Genomic DNA, 23964 nt, shown 5'->3' with positions numbered 1-23964 from the left:
CGACATTATCGTTTTGCAAGTATAAGTGTTTCCGTGTGCAGATATAATAACATATAATATATGATTATATAACAATAACATATGATTGAATATTGGGGTATAATTTGTGTTTGTCTTTTTTGTTACTATTATTATTACTTTTGGTATTTTTTTATTAATGTTATTATTATTATTATTAGCTTTCACCATAAGTCCCTCCATATTTCACCCTTTTTAAAAAGTTCAGTCTTTAAATTTAATGCATTTGAACGAGAATTTGATATAAGGTACTCTTTTTTCTGTTGTTGCCTCTGTTAATAGAGTCCACGTTTATTTATACCATATACTGTAAATGTTAATAATATATGTGAAATATGAAACAATAAATAAACTGTTACTGAAACTTAATTATCATTATTATAATTACTATCATTAGTATCATTATTATCATGATTATGATTATGATTATTATTATTGTTATTATCATCATTATTATAGTTAGTAGTAAGAGTAGTAGTAGTAGTAGTAGTAGTAGAAGTAGTAGTAGTAGCATCATCATCATCATTATCATCATCATCATCATCATCATCATCATCACCAGTATCATCATCATTATTACCTCATGTAGTGGGTAACGACAAAAGTAGATCATTCTTCTTTCAAAATTAATAATCATCAAAGAAGAGCACGCTTAAACTAGGCGAATACATTCACTCAGCAGAATGAGCTTTTCGAAAGATAATTCATTTATTGCAGACAATTTGTATTAATACATATTTCCATAGATTCTTCCACAAGAAAATAGGATATGTGACATCTACGAAAGGGAAATGTCGATTAACATGATATTTGCACAATCAGATACATAATTATGTACATAAGGTGCATATACTTATAATCATTCTTGGCGTAAACTGAAATACGAATATTGATAATAAAAATAAGAAGAACAGTAATAGCAGAAAGAAAAACAAAATACGCTCTTAATGAAACTACAAATAAAAGAGACATTTCCTTAAAATCTATAATTTAAACAAAAATTACTGAAGGTGATGACAAGCTTAGATTAAAATGATAAACTATTATTTACATCTAATGAAAAATGGATAAACCTCTGCAACTCTTACTATATTTGTAGTCGTCATTATGAATGGCAAACATTCGGTACACAATATACACATTGTTTGTTGAAACTGCTGTCTCCTCAAATCAAAGTTCAGCAATCTCTGGAAATCTGAATATATTTACACACAAATAGTTTCATGATTGACGTTCTAAAAAATATACATCATTTTGCACTTTATTTTCCAAAGTACGCTTTTTTATTTATGTTACACTGTATTAAATCAAGGTGTTTAGAGTATGTTTAGAATATATAATTCGAAAATAGAAGACATTTTCCCCTATAAACTGTTGAAATATTAAAGTTCTTGTGGTATTTCAAGGTAACTGTCGCATTATTTACATTTGGCCCGATTTCAAAAGCTTATGGTCTATATGATATTTATCATATTGAGCACAATGAGCTCATTATCTAATTTTACAATTACCTGAATTCGACTGCTTTTGATAATTTTATTTTAATTCACTTTAAAGCATTGAATACATTTTTAACAATCTCCATCTTTACAACACTTTTACTGATACTTTGTACCCATTCATTTCTCCGTAATTAAAAAAAAAATACGAAAAAAATAAAGTACGTGATATGCAAATTTCACTGCATATACATTTACATAGTCCTGAGTCCATTAAGACTCTTATCCTTTCAAAAATACTGAATACCTAATATATCTCGTTTTTCGTTAAATTGTTGTCGAGTTTCTATTGTCGGAATGTTGATTAATTAATGTTGGGTGTGCCCATATGGTAAAAAAAATATTAGGTTTATTGTAAACAATATAATCAAATAGAAACATATGGTACATGCATAACGTTACATATAGTAATCATTTTCAGAGATCAGAGATTTTAGTATGAATCTAGCACACACATACAATGATGTTCTTACCTTTTTAGTCACAATCCATTTCATGCACTTTATTTAGATAAATATAATCTCAGGCAGCAATGATATATAAAGGATTGTCTTTTATACGACACCTTCCAACATTATGTTCTTGGCAACAAACTCTACGTTTTTGTCATGATTAAAACGTTCATAGCATCTAGATATATACCATGAAATTCGCATTCTTAATAATAATTTGTATCATTTATAAATATAACATATTCCATAGGTTCGTGTTTTTTTCTTCATTATTATTATCATCGCCTGCGTTGATGTTTCGAACAAATCATAAACTGTATTTATCTATAGTTTTGTCAGGGCTTTAATGTACGATAAAATACTTAGCCGAAAGTTTCCTACATACGAAACATAATAAATAACACAATTCGTTTATAGTTCAAGAAAAATAGTTCAGTATCGTGCAGAAAGTAGAAAAGGACCTGCACATTTCTGTTGATTGTCCTGTTTTTTCAAGGTATGTTTGTTTGCTTTATCTCCTATTTGGCACTCGTTTAGTGTAGACATATATTGAATTACTAAACAGATCGAAAAACTCAAAAAAGGTAAGAACGCTACCCCCGAGCCAAAGTCCGAGAGAACCTCCGATGTCGCCTACAAAGGATGGAAAATCAAACAAAAGCGAAACAGAACTAATTAAAGGCATAAGAAAGGAATATATATAGATATCCAGTGACACATTTCAAATTTTGGAGAGGCAGTGCATATTTTGGTAACCCAATGTAAACTATACATGTTTTCAAGTGTTGAAAATAAGCACTGTACTTTAAAATGAGGTTTTACTCGTTTTTCTGTTTATTGATTATGGAATGATTACAAAACAGCTTAGTTATCGGGACAGGACATATTTAAGACTACAATCCTGTATAGTAGCAAATTAATCAAAAAGGTAAATATGTGATACATGTGAGAAAGGAATCTGAGGTAATATCGCTATACAAGGAAAGAAGTTTATAGTCAGCATATGGTTTCACACATGAAAATAGTATTACTACAAAGGTGCTGCTCCATAATAAGCACTCATTGGTGTAGAATTTGAGGACAAAATATTGAAAATACCTTTTGATTATCTTGCTGTGTAATTAAGCAAACCCCTCCCTCCTTTGACGTCGCATGGTTCAAAAAGGTAAAATTTCCAACTAACGCCCTTACTGATGTTTATTCCTTGGATACTATTTAGACAATCGCAAATACTTTTGAAAAATAAATTCTAGGAAAAATACCCTCTTGTTGATTCCATAGGTATCATGGTCGGAGTACATAACCCGTCATTGTTATGTTCGCACTTTTTCCTTCAATGGGTGATGGTAAGGCAATCAAAAATGCCTTATGCTACGGTCACAAAGGTTCGTACGAACGATAATTTCGTACGAATCTCCCTGTTTTTCCATTGTCTTCCCGAATTTCCATTGTCTGAAAATCGTTCGTACGGCGTTCGTTGCAGTTCGTAATGGTATTTGTAACCGAGGCTTTAGGTAGGTTGATTTTACACACGACTTGGTAATCGTATTTATAGTTATACTTACACAGTAAGCTGAAGAAAGTGTAATCAACCTGCTGATTTATCTGCTGAATACTCATCTCTTGGAAGTATATCGAAAGGAAGCAGATGTTTTCTCTGTAAAAATAAAGACAAAGATAAACGATATAGATTTGATCTTATTCGCGTATAGAGTACGGAAGAGTGACGTGTTATTTGCCAAGTTGTCAACATGGTCAACGTAACTAGTTCCAAACAATTTTGTGCTAAAAAAAATTGGTGTGGTGATCACAAAAGCCCCAAACACTGACTGAATTTGCCCTCCTCCAGCCCGTTGCTTGATTGATTTCGCGGTGAACCTCATGCACTGGCTCTGTTGTTTAGAACCAATAACCTGAACGACGGGCAAATATGACGTAAGCACTCTGTTACCCAGGGATGCCTCGTCGGTTCTCATTATTCCTCGTTCTGCTGGCCCTCCCACTATTGCTACCCCAGCATTACTGGTTAGCCCTTTTATAGAGTTGAGCTGAGAGGGAGAAATGTTAACAAATGTGAACGAGTGTGTCTACGAGTTTAAGATTTAGTGAGTAAGAGTCTTTTAGTTTTTAACTTAATTTCAATTTCAACTGTTTTAAACTGTTGATTTTAACGAGTGCAGATTCTCGTATAAAGATAATAATAATAATAATAATGATAATAATAATAATAATAATAATAATAATAATAATAATAATAATAATAATAATAATAATAATAATAATTATAATAATAATAGTAATAATAATAATAATGATAAAAACATTACTTATAAAGCGCTTACCACCGAAGTCTCTAAGCGCTAATGATAATGATAATATAAAAAAGGATCTTATTGTAAAAAAAAAACATTTAAAAAAAAAGAAAGAAAGCACCATACAAATAACCCGCCTGGCGGTTGTACGACACAAACTCCTGCGACAATTGCTCCGCAGCACTTTCTAACACCGACCAAAAGCCGAACTTCAACCCAGAACTTCACCTAACCCTAACCCTAAACATAACCTAAACCACAATTGCGGCCCTAACCTAAACCCTGCTTTTGAGGAAATGAAGCCCGGAGCAATTATCGCCAGAGCAAATATCGGCTCATCCCGGCCTGCCATTAGTCCGGTGTAGTAGTACTCACGGAAAAACTTCAGCTGGAAACGAAAATAATGCAGAGTACACATTTGTCCAGAATGTTGATGGGAACTTTGTGGTCGAGATGGTTGGTTTATAAGTCCGAAAACTACAAGGCACTGGACAATCACACGTGTGGTTGGTCACGAATTGCGCTGTGATGCAGGAAAATACGTCAAAGGTTCAACATAATTATGCCTAATTATTACGTTATATATACAGTGCGAATATACGTAATAATTTTAGTAAAGTGCCCGATATAGGGGGCACAGCCGGTCTATGCACCCCCCCCCCCCCTTAAAGAAAATGCAGACGACTCGACTTTGTTTAACAAATCCATCGATAACCATGATAATAAAAATATTTTATTGGATAACAATACCGTATTTGTAAATGACTGTACAATTGTTACTTTTGTTGCACTATATCAGGTGCATTTGAAAAATGAATGTGTTTTTTAATTATTCACAATCAGGCCTACATTATCATTTACACGTCGAATGTACGTTGTATTCCTGTGTATGTGCATTGCAAAACAACAAATCACAGAATCACATTGCAAATACTTTTTAATCGAATCTTTAACAACAAAAAAACGGTTCAGATATTCAACTTCGCACAAGTATTCTTACCGAAACCCGATAGCACACAGGTGAAAAATTCCCAGTTGTTGCATTCAGCTATAGAATCTAAATCTGTTGATGAAATGATTCAAAGTAAATAAATATCACTAGTTTTTATATATCCTGTTTCTAGTATTCCGTCTATGCTAGATTGAAATTGGTGTTGACAACAGGTCACCGAGGCTAGAGAAAATCATCTTCTTCGGGATATATTGGAAAGTTGAAATAGCTTAATAATCGTACAGCACAATAACGGGCTAATGTCTATGTCACAGCCTGGTGATCGAGTTGTCAATTAGTCTCCAGTCGGCAGTGATCTTTATGAAATATCAATGAAATGAACATGAAATATCCTAATCATCTCATGGAGGTTTCACTTTTTCTCATACTTTCCATACATATTTTTATAAATTTCTTATTGTTTTATTATTGCAATGTAGGTCAACCTTCTGTGTTTTTAAAACAATGATGAATGTAATATTGGGAGTCGTGGTCGAGTGGATATGTCACCGGACTGTGGATCACAAGGTCTGCGATTCGAGTCCCGCCGCGGTACTAATGTCCTTTGACAAGACATTAATCTACATTTGCCACACAACACCGAGGTGAGGTACATGGGCACCTGGCAAGAATTAATTCATTTGAATGCTAAAGCGCCGTAATGTATTTATATTTGGTACGCTTTATAAATTCCAGTCTGTGTCATCATGTTCCATATTGTGGTATCCTGAGGCACTCTCACCTGGAGCAGCGTAAGGCCGGCAACCGCAAGTGTCGATATAAAAGTCCGCTTTGCATTCTTGGTCGCACTCTGCATAGCCATAGTGATCAGAGTACTTTAATTCCTTATCCTCGCATGATCCAAAGGGAGGCTTCAGATTGTTTACCTATGAAAATGTAACGTAAAATCAGAGATTACTAGGGGGGGAGGTATGTCATCATCAGCTCGAGACTCGACCTCGAACCTCGAAACTCGAGCTCAAGAAATTGACTCGAGATATTTTGCTCAGCGTTCGCGCATAGTGCGAGTCTTCGGGCTGGTGGAGAGGCACCGGACAAATATCGGAATATTTTGCAAACTAGCCCACAATATCTCGGGATGATTATCTAGACCAAGTATCCCGCTAATTGCAACTGCGGGCTGATGAAGACGCAAATAAGCTGAATAAGTTGCGATCGAGATAATTAAAATAGCGGGTTATTTGGCAATCTCGAGCTGGTTTAGATAGATTTAATCAAAGATTGAGTTGTACATGACGTCAGCTTGATCAGGCAAATAAGTTATCTGTAGGGTGGACTAATATCTTCGTAGTGATGGCACATGCATCTTTTATACAATCATGTCCATGGACCCTTTAAACAGATTCCCACAAGACAAAGCTATGCATTGTGTCTTTTTAGACAGCATCTCTCTATATTAGGCTAACATTAAACTGAATTCGGATTACAGAACTCGTTATGAAGTTACTTTAACTTACATCTGTCACTTCAACTCCTACATGGGTATGCGTTCCAGGAGAAATCCCGAAGCCCTGATCTTCAATCAGGGGTACTGAGCCATAGTCGTAGAGAAGGATTTGAAATCCTGCCGATTGGCGAGTAAATGGACTAAAGAAATACTCCCATTGCTGCACATCCAGCATTAGTTCCAATCCGTAGGATTTACCTATGATGGTGATTATAATTATGATATTATTATTAATACTAAATTATGAGAAGAAGAAGAAGAAGAAAAGAAATGAAGAAGAAGAAGATGAAGAAAAAAATGAAGAATAGTGGAGTCTTGTATTGCACTCATGTCTGGCACATTACCACTCTTGGCGCTCCATTATTTTTATCCCGGCTTTACCACGGCTGCCGTTACAGCGCTCGAGCATTTTAAGGAAGTAATTCATGCAAGCATGGAGTTACTAGTAACTCCATGATGCAAGGTACCCATTTACCTCACCTTCGTTGAGTGTGGGAAATGTATATAAACGATTTGTCAAAGGACATTAGTGCTTCGACAGGGAATGGAACCCTGTTTATTGTGGTTGACAGTCCGGAGACTTACTCACTCGAAAGCAACAACTAGAACTTCAAATTGAAATTTGGTAACATACATGCACTTGCCGCTCTAGAGGGGGTTGCACAACTGACAAATGGCCCAAGCCCCATCTTCTTTTAATCTAATCTGGAAATCCAGGAATGTATAGACAATTTTAATTATGTTTATTTCTCCTTTTGGATTTATGCGAAAAGCAAAAAGAATATATGAAATTTGCCGACAAAATATATGTAATGGGGGAGTCAACCAGCCCCCCCCCCCCCGTCCTGTAACGCCCTTCACAACCTAAAAGTTGATATTCTAAGACAATCCCAAATATTGAGATAATTACATCAGTAAAAAAATTTCAACTAACTCCACCAACTCCACCGATCCCCGAATTCACAAAGGAGGTTTTCGTACGTCGTATGACGCGTTTTTACGCGTTTTTTTACAAACCTGGTTTGTAAAAATGCGTCGAAACGCGTCATATGACGCACGAAAACCAAGGATTGTCGACAAACCTCCTTTGTGAATTCGGGCCAGTGGCCCGAATTCACAAAGTTTGAAACACGGAATTGCACGTAGAGTCGGGCCTCTATTCGTGACGTCACGAACGATGAGCATGGGCTTTGTGGAGTGAATGGCAGCCTACGTAAATGCTATCCTGTCAGAAGTTAGATTTGTTGTTGTTATAAAATGAGTATATGTGTTAAATTTTCTGTTTTCATTTGAATAAAGAATAACGAAGCAACATTTTCCAGTCGCTGATTTCTTTTTATATCCTCATATTCTCCTTTTTGGTAGAGGTTTACGACGAGTTTACTGCTTGAGTTTACTGAATAGGCGGCTGCACATAATACATTATCTTGTCATCAGATAAGGTACAGCAGTTTTGTAAAACGAATAGGCCTAGAACTATGATAGTACTTATCATAGATGTGTGTGACTGCCTCAAAAAAGGATACAGTACCTATACATTTATTATTTTTAATATATCTAGGGAACCAGCGGGTTGCGGGACTATAGTGCTACAACTGACCTGAGATGGCGCTATGGATTTTAGTGCTTCTACATGTACACTGTCGCTCATATAGTTCGAATATTTTTGTTTTACCCCAATTTACGGAATTATTTTAAAAATAATTTAAAAATAATATCTAAATAATATCTAAATAGAAGTATACATTCTCAGATTTTATTTAATAATTTGCCAATGTGTGTTTTACGTGACTACTAAAACATGTGTATGCTACTATGCTTATTAACTAGGGGACCTACGCCCTTAAGTCATAAATGAAAGTAATGAGGATTAATGCCCCACAAAAGGGCACTAATATACCACATCGACACGGTTTTGACAAAGCAATGGCCTCCTAATTGTGAGGACCCAGGATCAAAACCGTGTCGATGTGCTATATTGGTGCCCTTTTGTGGGGCATTATTCCTCATTACTGTCATTTATGACTTAAGGGCGTAGGTCCCCTAGTTAATAAGCATAGTAGCATACACATGCTTTAGCAGTCACGCAAAACACACATTGGCAAATTATTATTCAATAAAATCTGAGAATGTATACTATTATCTAGATTTATTATTCTTAAATTATTATTTAAAATAATTCAATAAATTGGGGTAAAACAAAAATATTCCAACTTTATGAGCGACAGTGTAGTTCAAAGATATGGCTTTAAAGATAACTTCTTCCCCTCTGGTACCTACCTGCACGTTGTACGGTTACGGGTGGGTATCCATTATCAGCATCATTGAATACAAAACAAGGTCCCCATTCAGTCAGTTTTACAGAGAAGTTAGCTTTCTTCTCTAGATCTACGCGACTGTAAGTCGCACTTTGAAAAAGAGACAAAAATAAAAAATATAAATGAAAATAAGATCAAATAAAGAGGCTTAGGAACCTTTGATAGGTAGTCTCTAAAGATTTTTTTTTATTAAAGTGACTCGGTACTTGGTGAAGGTTGGTGAAAAAAATGCATAATTTGTAAATAAAATGTTACTTTTTATATTCCTTCTACTGTACTGACCCTCTAAAAGGCAAAAAATCCTGAAAAATTCTCAAACCACAAAGATATTTATGTTTTTCTTTGAAGGCGTCACTGTGCGACACCCTCTAACAGTAAATTCTCCCAACCATTTTTGAAGTTTCCCAACCGTTTTCCGTGAAAATAAGATATAAGACAGGCTTTTAAAAATCTTTCAACACTTAAATGTCTGGAATGGTTTATAGAGCCAATTCATTGCTGTGTGACGATTGTTGGGAGAATTAAGGAATCGATCAGATCTGTTTTCCCCAATTGTTATCATTAATAATGGTGTGTTTTCACTCAAACTTTCAGATTATCTTTAATTGTACATCTAGCATTGAAGTTACTACCTTAGCACCATTTTCTCTCATCTGAACAATGTTACCAAGTCCCTTTAATATTCAATGCTTACGATGATATAGGCATATCATTATAGACAGTGTGTTTTGAGAAAGGACACTAATTTTGTTTTGGTTTTTTTGTTTCCCCCTTCTATTTGTCCCCAATTAATTCCTTAGCGAAGTGGTCACTTTCATAACTATCACCATGCTATGGCCATGAATGGAAATGAAGATAATTGATACCAATAATTATGATACCAATAATATTGATACTACACTTAATAATGATAATGATTGAGGTAATTAAATGTATTTTTTGTTTTATGTTTCTTTATCGCGAATATTACATAGATGTACCCGCTTCTAAACTAATTACATTTAGTGTCTAGTACAAGAAGTACCGTAGTAGTAGTAGTAGTAGTAGTAGTAGTAGTAGTAGTAGTAGGAGTAGGAGTAGTAGTAGTATTATCAGTAGTAGTAGTAGTATTAGTCGTAGTAGTAGTAGTAGTAGTAGTAGTAGTAGTAGTAGTAGTAATATTTGTAGTGGTGATGGTAGTAGTATCAGTAGTAGTAGTAGTAGTAGTAGTAGTAGTAGTAGTAGTAGTAGAAGTAGTAGTAGTAGTAGTAGTAGTAGTAGTAGTAGTAGTAGTAGTAGTAGTAGAAGTAGTAGTCGTAGTCGTAGTAGTAGTGGTAGTAGTAGTAGTAGTAGTATTTGTAGTGGTGATGGTAGGAGTAGCAGTAGCAGCAGCACTGGCAGAAGCGAAAGCAGAAGCAGTATTACCATTCAGCAGCTATTCCATTCGTAAGAATACTCACAATACAACAGATAAATCTAGTTCGTGTCCATACTCTGTCATCAAATAACTCATGTTGGTGGAGGTTAACACATCGTAATATTTAGTCATGTTCAAAGATGTAGGATCAGTGGAGGCAATCGTCAGAAAATCTCCGAGTTCAGTTCCTGTCAGTTGTGAACTTCTGCGAACCAATTTAAAACAATGGAAACAAACAATTAGGGGGGGGGGATAACAAAATTGAATAAAAGAATAAGGAGGGGAAAGGGGATAAGAACAAAAAAGTATATACGAATGAAGGGAACCCCTCGACCATGCATCTTCTCCTCCTCGATGGGGTAGGCAATTTGCATTTCATTCGAACCGTACCTCCTAAAGATGCCACTGGCAATGGCAGGGACGGCCATTTCTTGACCGGGGAGGGGGGGGGGGGGAGCGAAACATCACAAACGTAATGACGACATATCTTCTACAATATTTACGTGTACAGCTATGATATAACATGTGAGAGAGCGCAGCGACCGACCGAGCGAGAAGATCTATTTTCGTACAGTCTAAACGTTACATTCCTGAACACTTCAGAGCCTAAACGTGTGTTGCAGTCTTTAGTCATCATAATTTGATAGACCTTTCTTTTTGCAATTTGTCAAAATGTCGTGGAACGTGTCTTTAATTATTACCTGAACGTGTTGTAGTTACATATTGCTACTGTAGGGAAGATGATGGAATCTGTATATTCGATAGATACATCCACACTCTTAGGATGACTGGCAAAATGCTGTACCCTATCAACGACTTGGTAGGTCAACGCCCCGAAGGCAGCCATCACAAGTAAAAGCCAAGAGAATCTAGAACAAAGGAAAGAGATAGTTAATGATAATAATAGGGACTTTTAGATTTGCACGTCGACAAAGTGGACTGCCACATGTGACGTATTTTTAAGGCACTGTGGCGTCCTTTTAAGGCACTGCCAGTGCCTTAAAAGGACGTCACACGTATAGCAGTCCACTATGTCAACGCAAAAATCTAAAAGCCCCTATTAATAAAAAAATGAAGATTGAAAGTTCCATATGCTTTGATAAGAGGAGGAGGATTATAGAAGCCATGGCAGTTAAACCTGTCTCGAAAGAACGCTAAGGGAGACAATAAATAATAAGCAGGTGGTCCTTGTGTACAGGTTCCTTTAATGTATGCATCAATCCCAAATCGATTCAAGGGGAATAAAAAGTGTATTGTTAACAGACAAGTGGTCCGACGCAGGTGGTTACTAAAACACGATTTGCTCTACTTGAAGGAGTGATAGAGGAAAAGCGAGAACCATCTGGTTTGACAACGTCATCAAGCAGGGGACAGAACTTTGCTTTGTAGGGAGTGACAAACAGGGGACAGAACTTTGCTTTGTAGGGAGTGACAGAACACAAGCTGACGATCACCCCTATAACCCCAATTTTAGATGATACCTTTATATCGATTGGAATCTAGACAAACTTAAGCTCAGTCAGAAAACAGCACCTACCATCTGTACCAGATGAACAAATCTTGAAACATATGGGATGTAAAATTGATGATCGAGATTAAGACGATGATGATGATGATGATGATGATGATGATGATTATATAGTGTTGATGGTGGTGATGATGGTGGTGATGATCATGATGAAGATGACGATGATGACGTATTGTATAGCGCTGGTACCCGTCTGTGCTGGGCGCTTGCTCTAGAATGTCTCAAAACAGTCAGTTTGTCAAATTGAGAATGAGTGTGATAATCGTGAAGGCATCTTTCACACCAATTATTTGTAATCCTAGAACGACATAAATACATCAAGAAATATCCTACCTTCTCCACTTGACTTCTGCTGGGTTGAAGGCATATTTCATCCCTCCGATGCCGATGGCGTCGGGCACAGACCGGTAGAGGATTGCCCACCATGACACCTTATCCCGGTATCTCGTATGGAGCGGGATGTCTTCATGGAACACTGCAGGAGTCTTGGCTGGAAGAGCCTGGAGCCCTCCACTCACTGTCTCCAGTCCGTTCTTCTCTGGAAGAACGTTGTCCGTCTCCAATGCTGGAGCCACCTTGATCAGGTTTCTGGGCATGATGCCGCCCGATTTCCTTTCGTCACCCTATAGAAAAAGACACGTGTGATATTAAGTTGCTTTCAATAAACGCCTTGAATGGTATGTACCCAATATAACCAAAATTAGCTCAGCAACTGAAGTCAAATCACCGAATTCTCATTTGGCCATTTCAAATCAGGATTTTTAGAAATGAAAGAACCAACATTATTGTAGAATAAACATGTAATACGAGCCCTATAATAGAACAGGCGGTGATATTAATGACCTGAAACCAAGTTTGTAGAAAAATCAATTGCTAGATACTTAGGCGTTCGATATCTATCTCGGCAAAACATTCTAAGAATGCAACCAATAGGACTCGCTCTCCATGAAGTCACTGCTCTTTTTAGACTCTCTCTTACTCTCTCTCGATCTCCTCTCTCTCTTACGCGGTTTTTCTATTTGTTCTCTTCATTTTACACTTGTTTTCCTCTCTAGGCACTAATTGCCCTTTCTCTCTCTCTCTCTCTCTCTCTCTCTCTCTCGCTTTCTCTCTCTCCCTCCCTCTGTCGATTTATCTTTTTCTCCTTTTATCGTTCTTTTCATTCCTGTATCATTTTTTGGGGGTCATTTTCTCACTGAATCGCAACAAATTGTCCTTGTGGAAAGCCAGTGAATACGCAATTTGCACACTACCTCTGACGTAATTGCATTTTGACTAGAGTGTTATTACGTCATTTTCACTTAAAGATACTTTTTAGACTCTCTCTTACTCTCTCTCTCGATCTCCTCTCTCTCTTACGCGGTTTTTTCTATTTGTTCTCTTCATTTTACACTTGTTTTCCTCTCTAGGCACTAATTGCCCTTTCTCTCTCTCTCTCTCTCTCTCTCGCTTTCTCTCTCTCCCTCCCTCTGTCGATTTATCTTTTTCTCCTGTTATCGTTCTTTTCATTCCTGTATCATTTTTTTGGGGTCATTTTCTCACTTTCGTTCGCTTCTCTTCCTTCTGAGTCCTTTCTTTTCATTTTCATGCTTATTATTACTTTCCTTTCTTTCCACCTCTCTCTCTCTCCCCGAACTTTCCTTTTTCACTTTCACCCTGATTTTCTCTGTTAACATTTGTTTCCATTTGTCTTTTACTTATTAAGATTTTAGTTGTCTTTCTACTTCTCTTTCTTCTCTTCCTCACCCATCGTTTCTCTTTAAATTATTCTTTCTCTGCCTTTTTAATTTTTTCTCACTCAGGTGCGGTGTTGTCTAGCTGTAACACAGCGGGCTGCTCAGACGGACGGAAAGAAGAAAAACAAGTATCTAAATAAAAGCCCCTTTAATCTTGCTATTCATTCCTTTTATATCTACATCCCTCCGGGCAAATATCGATGCACGGGTTTCAAAAGCAAGTGGATAGTGCTTAAAACTGAATCGCAACAAATTGTCCTTGTGGAAAGCCAGTGAATACGCAAATTGCACACTACCTCTGACGTAATTGCATTTTGACTAGAGTGTTATTACGTCATTTTCACTTAAAGGTACTTTATCTAAAATATGCAGGCCCCGAATTGAAAAGGTTAAATTCCAACGACATTGGAAAGATGCTTATTTAGAACTTCCCTTAAAACAAAAGGGCTTGAAAATGTATTTTTGTGTGAAAATAACGACCATTAGTTGTCGGATCGAATTTAATAATCGCGGTCGTTTAATTGAATAGTCTGATTTTCAGACCCTTGTACCGAATGGTCGGACTTTAAATGCTGCACAAAGAATTAATCAGTTTTATTTTGGCCATAAGAAGTGGGGTATTGATGTAGTCAAATGGTCATGTACCCATTACAGCTCATTTAATGTATGTTATTACCAAAGAAAAAAGAAGTCAGTAAGTCATTCAATAGTGTCTGACAGTGAAGTCTGGAAAGTAAACTGGTTCCATTGCATAATTGAATATTAGGACACTGCTATTAATGTCTAAATTAGATGGGACATACGTGACTCACAATTCATGCAAAGTTCTACATAATTTGATGTTGGCTGCAAAAGGTGTTCTCTATCTCTCTCTCTCTCTCTCTCTCTCTTTCTCTCACTCTCTCTCATCATTTCTTTGATATGTATCGTTTTCACGGTCAGCTAGGCAGTCTCTTCAGAGAATCATGACGTCATGGCGTCAGTAAAAACAAATTCGCAACACTGTGACGTATCATGCGCTACTCTATAACTTACTCTGTACACTAAATTTCATAAACTTTCATTTCCTTAATTATTTATGACGGAATAGATTTTTTTTCATACGGGGGTTTTATAAAACATATTTGCAATTATTAAATTTAGGATGAATGTATGATTGGTAGTTTTATTAAGGGAAATTTTAGATTTCAAAGTTTTCGTCAAATTTATATTTGATTTATTGCACCTTCAAAATTTCATAGCTTTCTTATCTTAATCGTTTTTTGCTCAAACTTTCAATTGCCTTTTCTCTCATTTTTCTTCTTCTATTAAAACCAACTATATCAGGGTGGAATTCCCCTTTAAAGCTCAAGTCCACTCCGAAAATAACTTACTTTCAACAGAAGCAAAAAAAATCAGACTAACCAATCAAAAAAAGTCTGAGCAAAATCGGATAACTAATAAGAAAGTTATGAATTTTTAATGACATTAAAATCACTAGACAAATTGGCAACTCACTCATTAGTCTGTGACGTCATGTCCTCACTATCCACTAATTTTTTTCTTTATATTGATGATATAAATTTCCTATTTTCTCCTTAAAAATATTATTTCTTCACACCAGCATCCAAGTTAGATTAATAGTAATATGGTTTTGTGTGGATGCACTAATACAGAGTAATGTTTTCCAGTTAAATCATGAAAAATGTGAATTTTGATAAACTATTTATATAAAAATCAATAATTATGAATGTACAATATTCAGAAAATAGTATAAATTCTTCAAAGTTCATAAAAGATTTTGTGAAATGTCATGCACGCAATATGATACAAATCATATAACCTGGGCAAAGGCATGGGGAAATCAAGTTTTGGGAATAAAAAGGGAAATTAATGGGATTAAACCATATAGAGCAATTGATAAATAGTGAGGACATGACGTCACAAATTGATAACCATCTTGGCAATTTGTGTTGTGATTCTAATTGTTCCATAGTTTTACATACTTTTTCAAAAATTCATAACTTTCTTATTAGTTATCCGATTTTGCTCAAACTTTTTTTGATTGGTCTGTCTGATTTTTCTGCTTCTATTGAAAGTAAGTTATTTTTCTAGTGGACTTGTCCTTTAATGGAAGATGTAACTCTGTATTTGCAAAAACCAAATCATCGGACTCGAACACCACGCAAGGGAAATGGGGGATCTGGATATAGACTTGATGCAATACAGAGACGAAAACTTATGTAAATACAATTCCCTTTTCATTGTGGCCCCTCTTCATTCCATTTGTAAGCATTGACGTTAGCTTACAACGACCATTATTTACTTCTCAGATTTTAGGCTATTGTTTGGGACGCCCTAATATGGCTTGCACTGTGAGAAGCCTGTTCCATGCAAGACGTTGACTTTAGTTCTATTTCATTTTATAAACACAGTCTCCATGTTCTCTTTGCATGATCAGTAGTTTATAACACTATAACTGATCAATCATCACATTATGTTCTGGGCTGCAGACAGCAGACTGGGAAAGAAATATTTCCTACGAAGTAAAAGGTGTAAATGGTTAAAGTTTCATATCGTGGTCTCTTCAAAAATAAATTCCCAAACATGACGACTACTTTATAATACTTGGAATTTAACAACCAACGCTAATTTAATTACTGAAAACATTTATGACAAGAAATGCATTTTTTCCAGCAGTTTAAACGATGATCATTTTACTCGCGACGCAATTTGTCAGGACGTTTGCTTGTTACGACCTAACAGCTTGTATTTGTTACATATCAAATATCATTATTCACAATTTAACAATAGGAATGAACATTTGAAATTCACATTTCCGCTATCACCATATATACATATATATTTATCAGTGCTTTGAAATTGTAATTGATACAATTTTTTAATCAATTTTATTCCACACCGAGTCTGAACCCAATACAAATCTAATAATTAATACAGTTATTATACTGTGGATTTTATAAGTCTTTCTTTTAAGTTCAGATACGGTGCTTTTTCGAAGTGGTGTATCAAAGGAAATAATTATAGACTATAATAATGATGATTTCACTCTAGACTATACTACTTACACAGTATTGAAGTAGAAAAGTAAAAGTGAACAAACAGCGAAAACATTTATAATATCGCGATGTCTGGAGCTGAGCGCAAATGGACCCTCTCTATTTGCGGTGGCCGGAAAACAGCCGACAGGACTTCATGACACAGTCATTGTCATTGGTTCCAAGAATTAGCGTTATGCAACGAATATGATTAGCGAACGTATTCTTTAGTCAACATAATTAACATTAACATTATGGTTTTAATGGGAAACTAATCACCTTGACTCGTTCGTTATTGATACATCTAAAACACTTTCCATGCGCGCAATGTCAATGGGCAGTAATTTTGACTGAGAAAATGTACTCACCCGTCGGTTCTCCGACATGCTGCTACTTTGAAAAGTCTCCTTGGTCTCGTAATTAATGGAAAACTAAGTGCTGAGATTGCATCAAATATCGATCGGTTTGACACACGCGTAATTGTTCTTCTCCCCTTATTAGCTACATGTCTAAATTATTAATATTCAACTTGCTCGAGCCAGGTAAAAACCTGTTTAACGGATATCCATCGTAACGCCCGCGCGCCCAGAACTTCGTAGGTATTTGAGATTACCCACCGCATCGGTCTTTATCTATGGCGAGGGAGAAAGAGAGAAAGAGAGAGAGAGAAAGAGAGAGAGAGAGAGAGAGAGAAAGAGAGAGAGAGAGAGAGAGAGAGAGAGAGAGAGAGAGAGAGTAGTCATATAGACGTACTCAGTGGCATATTGGTAGTCTTTCTTTTTCAGGGGCATTTAAACGATGATGTTGGTGGTGGGGGGACAATGTTCTTTATATAGGAAAAATGAAATTTAAATGAGGCTGCTGATGGGAGGTTGAGTGCGGGGTGCGGGGTGCGGGGTGGTCCAGTCGACCTCTTTTCTCGTACTATTCTCTTTTCCCTTTCCCTTTCTCTCTCTACTTTTTTAACCGCTCGATATAACAGGGATGGGAGGGGGGCTTGCCCTCGATCTGCAGCTACGCCATTATACTTTCTGTACAACCGTAAAATCTCTTGTTTCCCTTACCAAGGTTGAGCAATATGCATACCTTGTAAAATGCTTGAACGCCTAAGTGTGATTAAGGTTCTAAGTCATTCACAAAGTTACAAGATCATTCCTGATTCCCAACACGGTTTCCTCCCGAAGCGGTCATGTACAACACAATCCGCCCCTCCCTCTTTTCCAACTGGGCAAAAGCTTTGGACCTGTCCATGCCACTAAGAGTTGATGCAATTTTCTTTGACTGGTCTAAGGCCCGTGTCCAAGGTTTTCGACAAAGTAAACCATTTCAAACGGTGTTTGCGACAAATTGCTTTGTTGGATACGTTCTTTCCTCTCAGATCGACAACAGTTTGTCTTGTTTGAAGGCGTAAAATCGGATTGGATACAAGTTCCTTCCGGTGTGCCGCAGGGTTCCGTTATTGGACCGGTCCTGTTTAATTATTTTACAGCCGGCTTACCTGACACTGTCTCGTCACCCCTCCCACAATATGTTGATGACACAGTTTTGTATCGTGAAGTTTATACCAACAACGGCTCTCATTTGTTGCAAACTGACTTGAATAATATATTTCTGTTGTGTTTTGACAATGACATGGTCCTGAGCTCATCTAAGTGTAAAGTAATGCACATAACTAGATCCCGTAAATTAGTTACTACTGTTTACTCCGCTGAAGGAATTCCTTTAGATGTAGTTAAGTCGTATAAATATCTGGGACTCACTTTTTCGCGTGATCTAAGTTGGAAGAACCATATTCGATGTGATGTTCTATATGCTATGTGGCCATGGGCGTAAATCCTTACGTAATACCTATTGTTCAGGGGGATGAATGAATAGATCACCCCCCCCCCTGAACAATAGGTATTAAGTGAGGATTTACGCCCATGTATGCGGTACTATGAACATGGCGGACAAAGAAAGAGGACAAAATATACAGTCCCTCATTCTACCCTCAACAATTGCTGTGGTAGACAAAGGAACATCCCTTCACTGTTATTATGTAAAAATATGTAGAACAGGTGTCACATGCATATTCACCTGTTCTACTGTTCTACCTGTTTCTACTTAACATGTTCATAGTGTGGGTTTATCCGACGTACTGTAAAATCTAGAAACTCAGCTATTCTCACAAAAGTCTCTTATTCATTATGTCGATCTGTGATTGAGTAGGGCATATCAACATGTCCCCCTCATCAAAAGAACCGTATCAGGGCTATCGAAAGTGTTGCTAATTCCTATATATATACGGAACGCTTGTCTCGCCTAAACATGCCCCCTCTGTAAAACAGACTTTTTAAAATTATCTATGTCATTTGTAATTAAGTACTTACACAGAGTTTATGCCATGCCTGAATATCATTCCCAAGTTATAGAAGAACCCATACACTTGTTTTCAAGCATGAATTAGCAAGATGCAATTAGTTTGAAATTATGTTGTTTTTGTGTTTTCCCTAGATTTTGGGAGCACCTCTCTCAGAGAAAGACAGAGACATGTGTCTTGCTACCAATGTCTTCCTGTTCTAAATGTGCTCCGAAATGTTCTCTTTGTATTGCCCCCCCCCCCCTCCCCCTTGTAGAAGCATACTAGTTTTGTGACATTATCTTTTTTCTATCATAGAATAACTCACACTTTGATGTGTATTATTGATTATAATTGTATGATGTTATAATTGAGTTCGTATTTAATATAGGTTCTCGGTCTTTATCAATGTGTTTTTTCACATCCCCTTCTTATTTTGATTCCTATGTTTTTCTGATTTTTCTAGGAATCGATAATAATGTTCCACAACTTTTGGTAACTTCCAATCATATCAATAATAATGTCCCACAATTTTGCTAAGATCCAATATTAACGTATCCATATGATTGTATAAACAGACACTTTTTTGCATTTAGCATGCATTTATCATATATGCATAGTTTGAACAGCTCTTTTTTCAAACCTTTCTGATAATAATCCTAACAGTAATTGATCCATATTACCGTATAGTAACAGACATTTTCCTGTATTTGTGTATCATATACAAAATTTAGTCTGAACAGATTTTTTTAATGTATGAAATTTTGAAAATTGCTTCTGATTTTCCTCACATGCACCTAATATGAGTGTTAATTTTAGTTACACATTTATGTGTATGTTTAACTTATCTTTATATTTGTTTTATGTATGCACCAGCCAATGTGGAGAGCCTCTCGACAGAATTGTTGATTTTTTTTTTTAAGGTGATCTCCAGGCATTGGCTGGTACTAAATATCAAACTGTTCATGTTATATCATTTCGTTACCCTGTGATGTTTCTATGTATTGTTATCATCTTTGCCTGGAAATGAAATAAATTAATTAATAATTAAATAACAGGTTTGTAATATAATTACCTTATTCCTTTGTTCCTTCGTCCATCTATTCACTTTTAAATGTCAACCGGACATTATGGTGTGTAATAACTTTTATTTACCCAGGGTAGCCACTTCAGTTATGAAACTGTTCTTCCAGCGGGCCCTGCATAACATAATATGTTATTACTACCCTTCTCCAATCTAATATGCTGAGCGCCTAGCTAGAAGGCAGAAGGTCCCATTGTTATAAGTCTTTGGTATGACTCGGCCGGGGTTCGAACCCACGACCTCCCGTTCATGAGGCGGGCGCTCTAACGACTGAGCCACCATGCCCGGTATGTGTCACATACTCAGTTGGCATTTTAATCTATAAACTTCTTAAAGGGGAAGTCATGCCTGATAGTTCGATGGTTTTAAGGAAAGCAGACAAATGAGACCAACAAATAAGTGAAGGTGTACATGAGCAATCTCCGATTAAAATGGGAAAGTTATGATCTGTTAAAGATATCATCAGTTCAAGTGATACACAAATTGGCAACACTATGACGTATTTTGTGAGATCTTCTCCAATTTGCTCCGCACCAACATTTTATAAACGATTATTTGCTTTATTATTAATAACGGGATAAATTTGTTACATACAGAGGTTGTAAAGAAACACATTTTCATGTAGGGCGCATGTATGATTGAAAATTATCTGTATAAATTAAAGGGGAAAAGGGTGTTTTTTTAGTACAGAGCAAATAGGAAGGGACCTCGTAAAATGCATCATAGGGTTGCCAATTTGTGTTTGATTGAACGCTACTTCAAAATTCATAACTTTCCTATGTTTAATCGGAACTTCTCTCATACTTTCACTCAGGCTGACCTGTTTCTGTCACTTTTTTACTTCTATATAATAAACCAATGTAATATCTGGGTGGATTTCCTCTTTATCAAATTCGGGAACAATCATATCACGTATGCTTCTACCTGTTTCCGCAGCTTACTGACTTATATGTGCGTCCGAACGAAATTCTAATTTAATTATAAAACGTATGGATGCCCCATGATTTTGAGCCAGTGAATCTCATTTTAATGGAACACATCGTGCTACGTAATTGTTATCAAATTAATTATGCACGACCCCATTATCATTCATTTCCCTTTGTAGCCGATGATGCCCCTAGATTCTGCAAGTCATGGCGTTTAACGTTTTTTTTACAAGAGCCGAATCCCCTAAAAATCTTTGATTGATTATAGAGTTTTAGCCTTTGTCTGATGAACATAAAGTTCACTATATTGGAAAGCCTTTCACTTCTTTCCATGCAAATCATGGCATTTGAAATTTCTACAAGAGCCAAATCCCTTAAGTTTTTTTTAGATTGATTACCAAGTTTTAGCCTTTATCTGATCAACATAATGTTCACTATTATATTGGAAATTCTTTCACTTGTTTCTATGCATGTCGAATTAAACACCCCTACCCCCCCCCCCCCCCCCCCCCCAAAAAAAGGAGGGGGTACCCGAAATAGTAATGTTTACTCTAACGTTTCCCGTCTCCCAGTATAAAATGTACAAACTTGAGAAATTATTATGATGCTGACGACTGTAGGCCCACGTGAAATCAAACGAGAAGGGCGTAGATGTGGAGACATGTTGCGGTTGAAAGAAAAAGAGAGGGGAGACAGGGGAGGGGTGGAGGGTGAGGGGAGAGGGAGAGGGAGAGAGAGAGAGAGAGAGAGGGGGGCGAGGAGAAAGCGGGTGGGGACTGAGGTAGAGAGATGGGATACATATAGAGAGATACGAAGACAGAGATAGAAACAAAGAGAGAGAGAGAGTGTGTGTGTGTGGGTGTGTGTGTGTATATGTGTGATAGAGAGAGAGAGAGAGTGTGTGTGTGTGTGTGTGTGTGTGTGTGCGTGTGAACGGGTGTATGTGTATGAGAGAGAGAGAGAGAGAGAGAGAGAGAGAGAGAGAGAGAGGAAAGGAGGGGGGTAAAGAGATATGGGGGAGAGATGAATATAAATCTTATTGATAGAGTGTAATTGGAGTAAGATCTAAGAGATTTAAAAGCACACTTTAATAAAAGAAAATGTATGCTCGTATGCATTCTTGAGCTGGCAGATGAAGGAGACAATGCATCTGCAGAGCATTACTATGATTCAAGGATAAATCTTTCATACAGGGAAAATTTGCTTAAAAGATCACTTTACCTCTTCCCGTTTTTGAAACCAGCTTCTTGAGAGGTGTCTGAGGTAGCTGTCGATAAAAAAAGATGAATATAAAGATTAAAGTTCTTTAAGAGAGAGAGAGAAAGAGAGAGAGAGAGAAAGATAGAGAGAGAGAGAGAAAGAGAGAGAGAGAGAGAGAGAGAGAGAGAGAGAGGGGGGATAACGTACGAGTATGTATATTTCAAAGGTATAGATAGAGCAGAAATAGGTATAGATAATAATTTGTATAGCCGATAGACATGATAAATGTATGACACGTATGAAATGAAAATGACCGTGTGTGCGTGTATATATGTGTGTTGTGCGTGCGTGTGTGTGTGTATGTGAGAGAGAGAGAGAGAGAGAGAGAGAGAGAGAGGAGAGAGAGAGAGAGAGAGACGAAAGGGAGACTGAGGGAAGAGAGATGAGCATGATGAAGAGAGAAATGTATAGGGGAGAGAGAGAGAGAGAGAGAGGGGGGAGGAAGGGAGAAAGAGAGAGACAGACAGAGCGAGAGACAGATAGAGAGAGACAGAGAGAGAGAGAGAGAGAGACAGAGACAGAGACAGAGAGAATGAAAATAACATTATAAACTGTCAAAACTGCACTGCATTTTTCAACCTACACCCTTCCCCGTTGCCAAGGTGGTTCACATTGTTTGTCGGCTAAATAAAAAGCCAACAATATTTACGAAGCATAACAAAACACAAACGATACCAAAATAAGAAAAGACTTTATAACTTGATTTTGCTGGCTTTGATATAAGGACTCTAATTAAAATGATTAATGCAAATAAGTTCTATATTCGACTTCACAGGAAAATTTGTCAGTCGTTATGCTTTTACACAGCCATGCAGAAATAAGAGGTTAAAGGGAAGAGGGCTTTCACATCAAGTGACATATAGACTTGCAAAATATGTCCACGAAGAAAGAAAAACCGTAAATTGGTTGTAACTATGTTGTTGTTTTTTTTTTGTTTTTTTTTAGTTTCAAAAATATTTTTTAAATATAGAAATTGTCGGCTGCCCACATAAAGACCGTAAGAGCTATGAATTGTCTATGGGAGTAACGGCTTTCTTGCGGGCAACATGCAGACGAAATTTGATCACATTAATTAGGGATTTGCCGGCATAGTTGTATTTGATTCATGATGAAGACCCACCCCCTTTTAATAGCGATGCGCATATGAACCTCGTTGCCTCCACTTGTTGCTAGTTTGAACATGACAATAAACATGTCAGAAATCAAACGGACAAAATCCGAGAATTCCAATCAATCCATTAGAATGAAATTTGACTTACCATTCGAACGTAGCTTAAAGCACAGGGTCCATGCTCAAATTAATTGTCTGGTTGCGTTCTGATCCTCGCTACAAAAACACCTCATAATACCGCAAAAAATACTACGAAATTCGTTAATCTTGCATATATTCAAAGATATTTCCAATCCACCAAGGTCTACTCAAAATGTTCATTGCTTCTGAAAAAAACGTAGAATGTTTAGGAAAGTGGCCTTAGTATGTATCTAATTTGGAGCAGTACAGTGATTGGGTTCTGAGCTTGTGTAAATAGACCAAAGTCACTTACTATCGGAGTGTATAACAGGATGCGCACCGCCATTCTGTGATCACGTGATGAAGCGC

At 36.7% G+C, this 23964-nt stretch overlaps 1 protein-coding gene across 5 annotated transcripts; it reads right to left on the bottom strand.

The window, feature by feature from the left end:
* Nucleotides 1-889: 889 nt before the first annotated feature.
* Nucleotides 890-23898, bottom strand: LOC100893334 (amiloride-sensitive sodium channel subunit beta). 5 transcript variants are annotated; one of them, XM_030980840.1, is made up of 12 exons: nt 23624-23898; nt 22326-22371; nt 12316-12605; nt 11156-11323; nt 10498-10659; nt 9021-9148; nt 6751-6938; nt 6015-6159; nt 5282-5344; nt 4657-4804; nt 3535-3626; nt 890-2602 (listed from the first exon to the last, which is right to left on the bottom strand). In XM_030980840.1, the coding sequence occupies exons 3-12, from the start codon at nt 12576-12578 to the stop codon at nt 2481-2483; spliced, it is 1479 nt and encodes a 492-aa protein (XP_030836700.1). In that variant the 5' UTR covers nt 12579-12605; nt 22326-22371; nt 23624-23898; the 3' UTR covers nt 890-2480. The 5 variants fall into 5 exon arrangements, 4 of the variants coding, with proteins under 4 accessions (XP_030836700.1, XP_030836699.1, XP_030836698.1 ...); XM_030980839.1 differs by lacking the exon at nt 22326-22371; XM_030980838.1 differs by lacking the exons at nt 22326-22371; nt 23624-23898 and adding an exon at nt 17125-17377.
* Between the last annotated feature and the right edge of the window lie 66 nt (nt 23899-23964).

Source organism: Strongylocentrotus purpuratus, unplaced genomic scaffold, assembly GCF_000002235.5.
Source record: "Strongylocentrotus purpuratus isolate Spur 01 unplaced genomic scaffold, Spur_5.0 spur5_scaffold_11, whole genome shotgun sequence".
Lineage (NCBI taxonomy): Eukaryota > Metazoa > Echinodermata > Echinoidea > Camarodonta > Strongylocentrotidae > Strongylocentrotus > Strongylocentrotus purpuratus.
This window is presented reverse-complemented; position numbering and strand designations above follow the sequence as displayed.

Excerpts from the sequence above, each read along its gene's own strand:
- LOC100893334 (XM_030980838.1), bottom strand. Across the intron at positions 9,149-10,497 it reads CTAGATTTATCTGTTGTATT|TGCGACTTACAGTCGCGTAG; the intron begins GTGAGTATTCTT and ends TCTTTTTCAAAG. Across the intron at positions 3,627-4,656 it reads TTTCCAGCTGAAGTTTTTCC|AGAAAACATCTGCTTCCTTT; the intron begins GTGAGTACTACT and ends TTATTTTTACAG.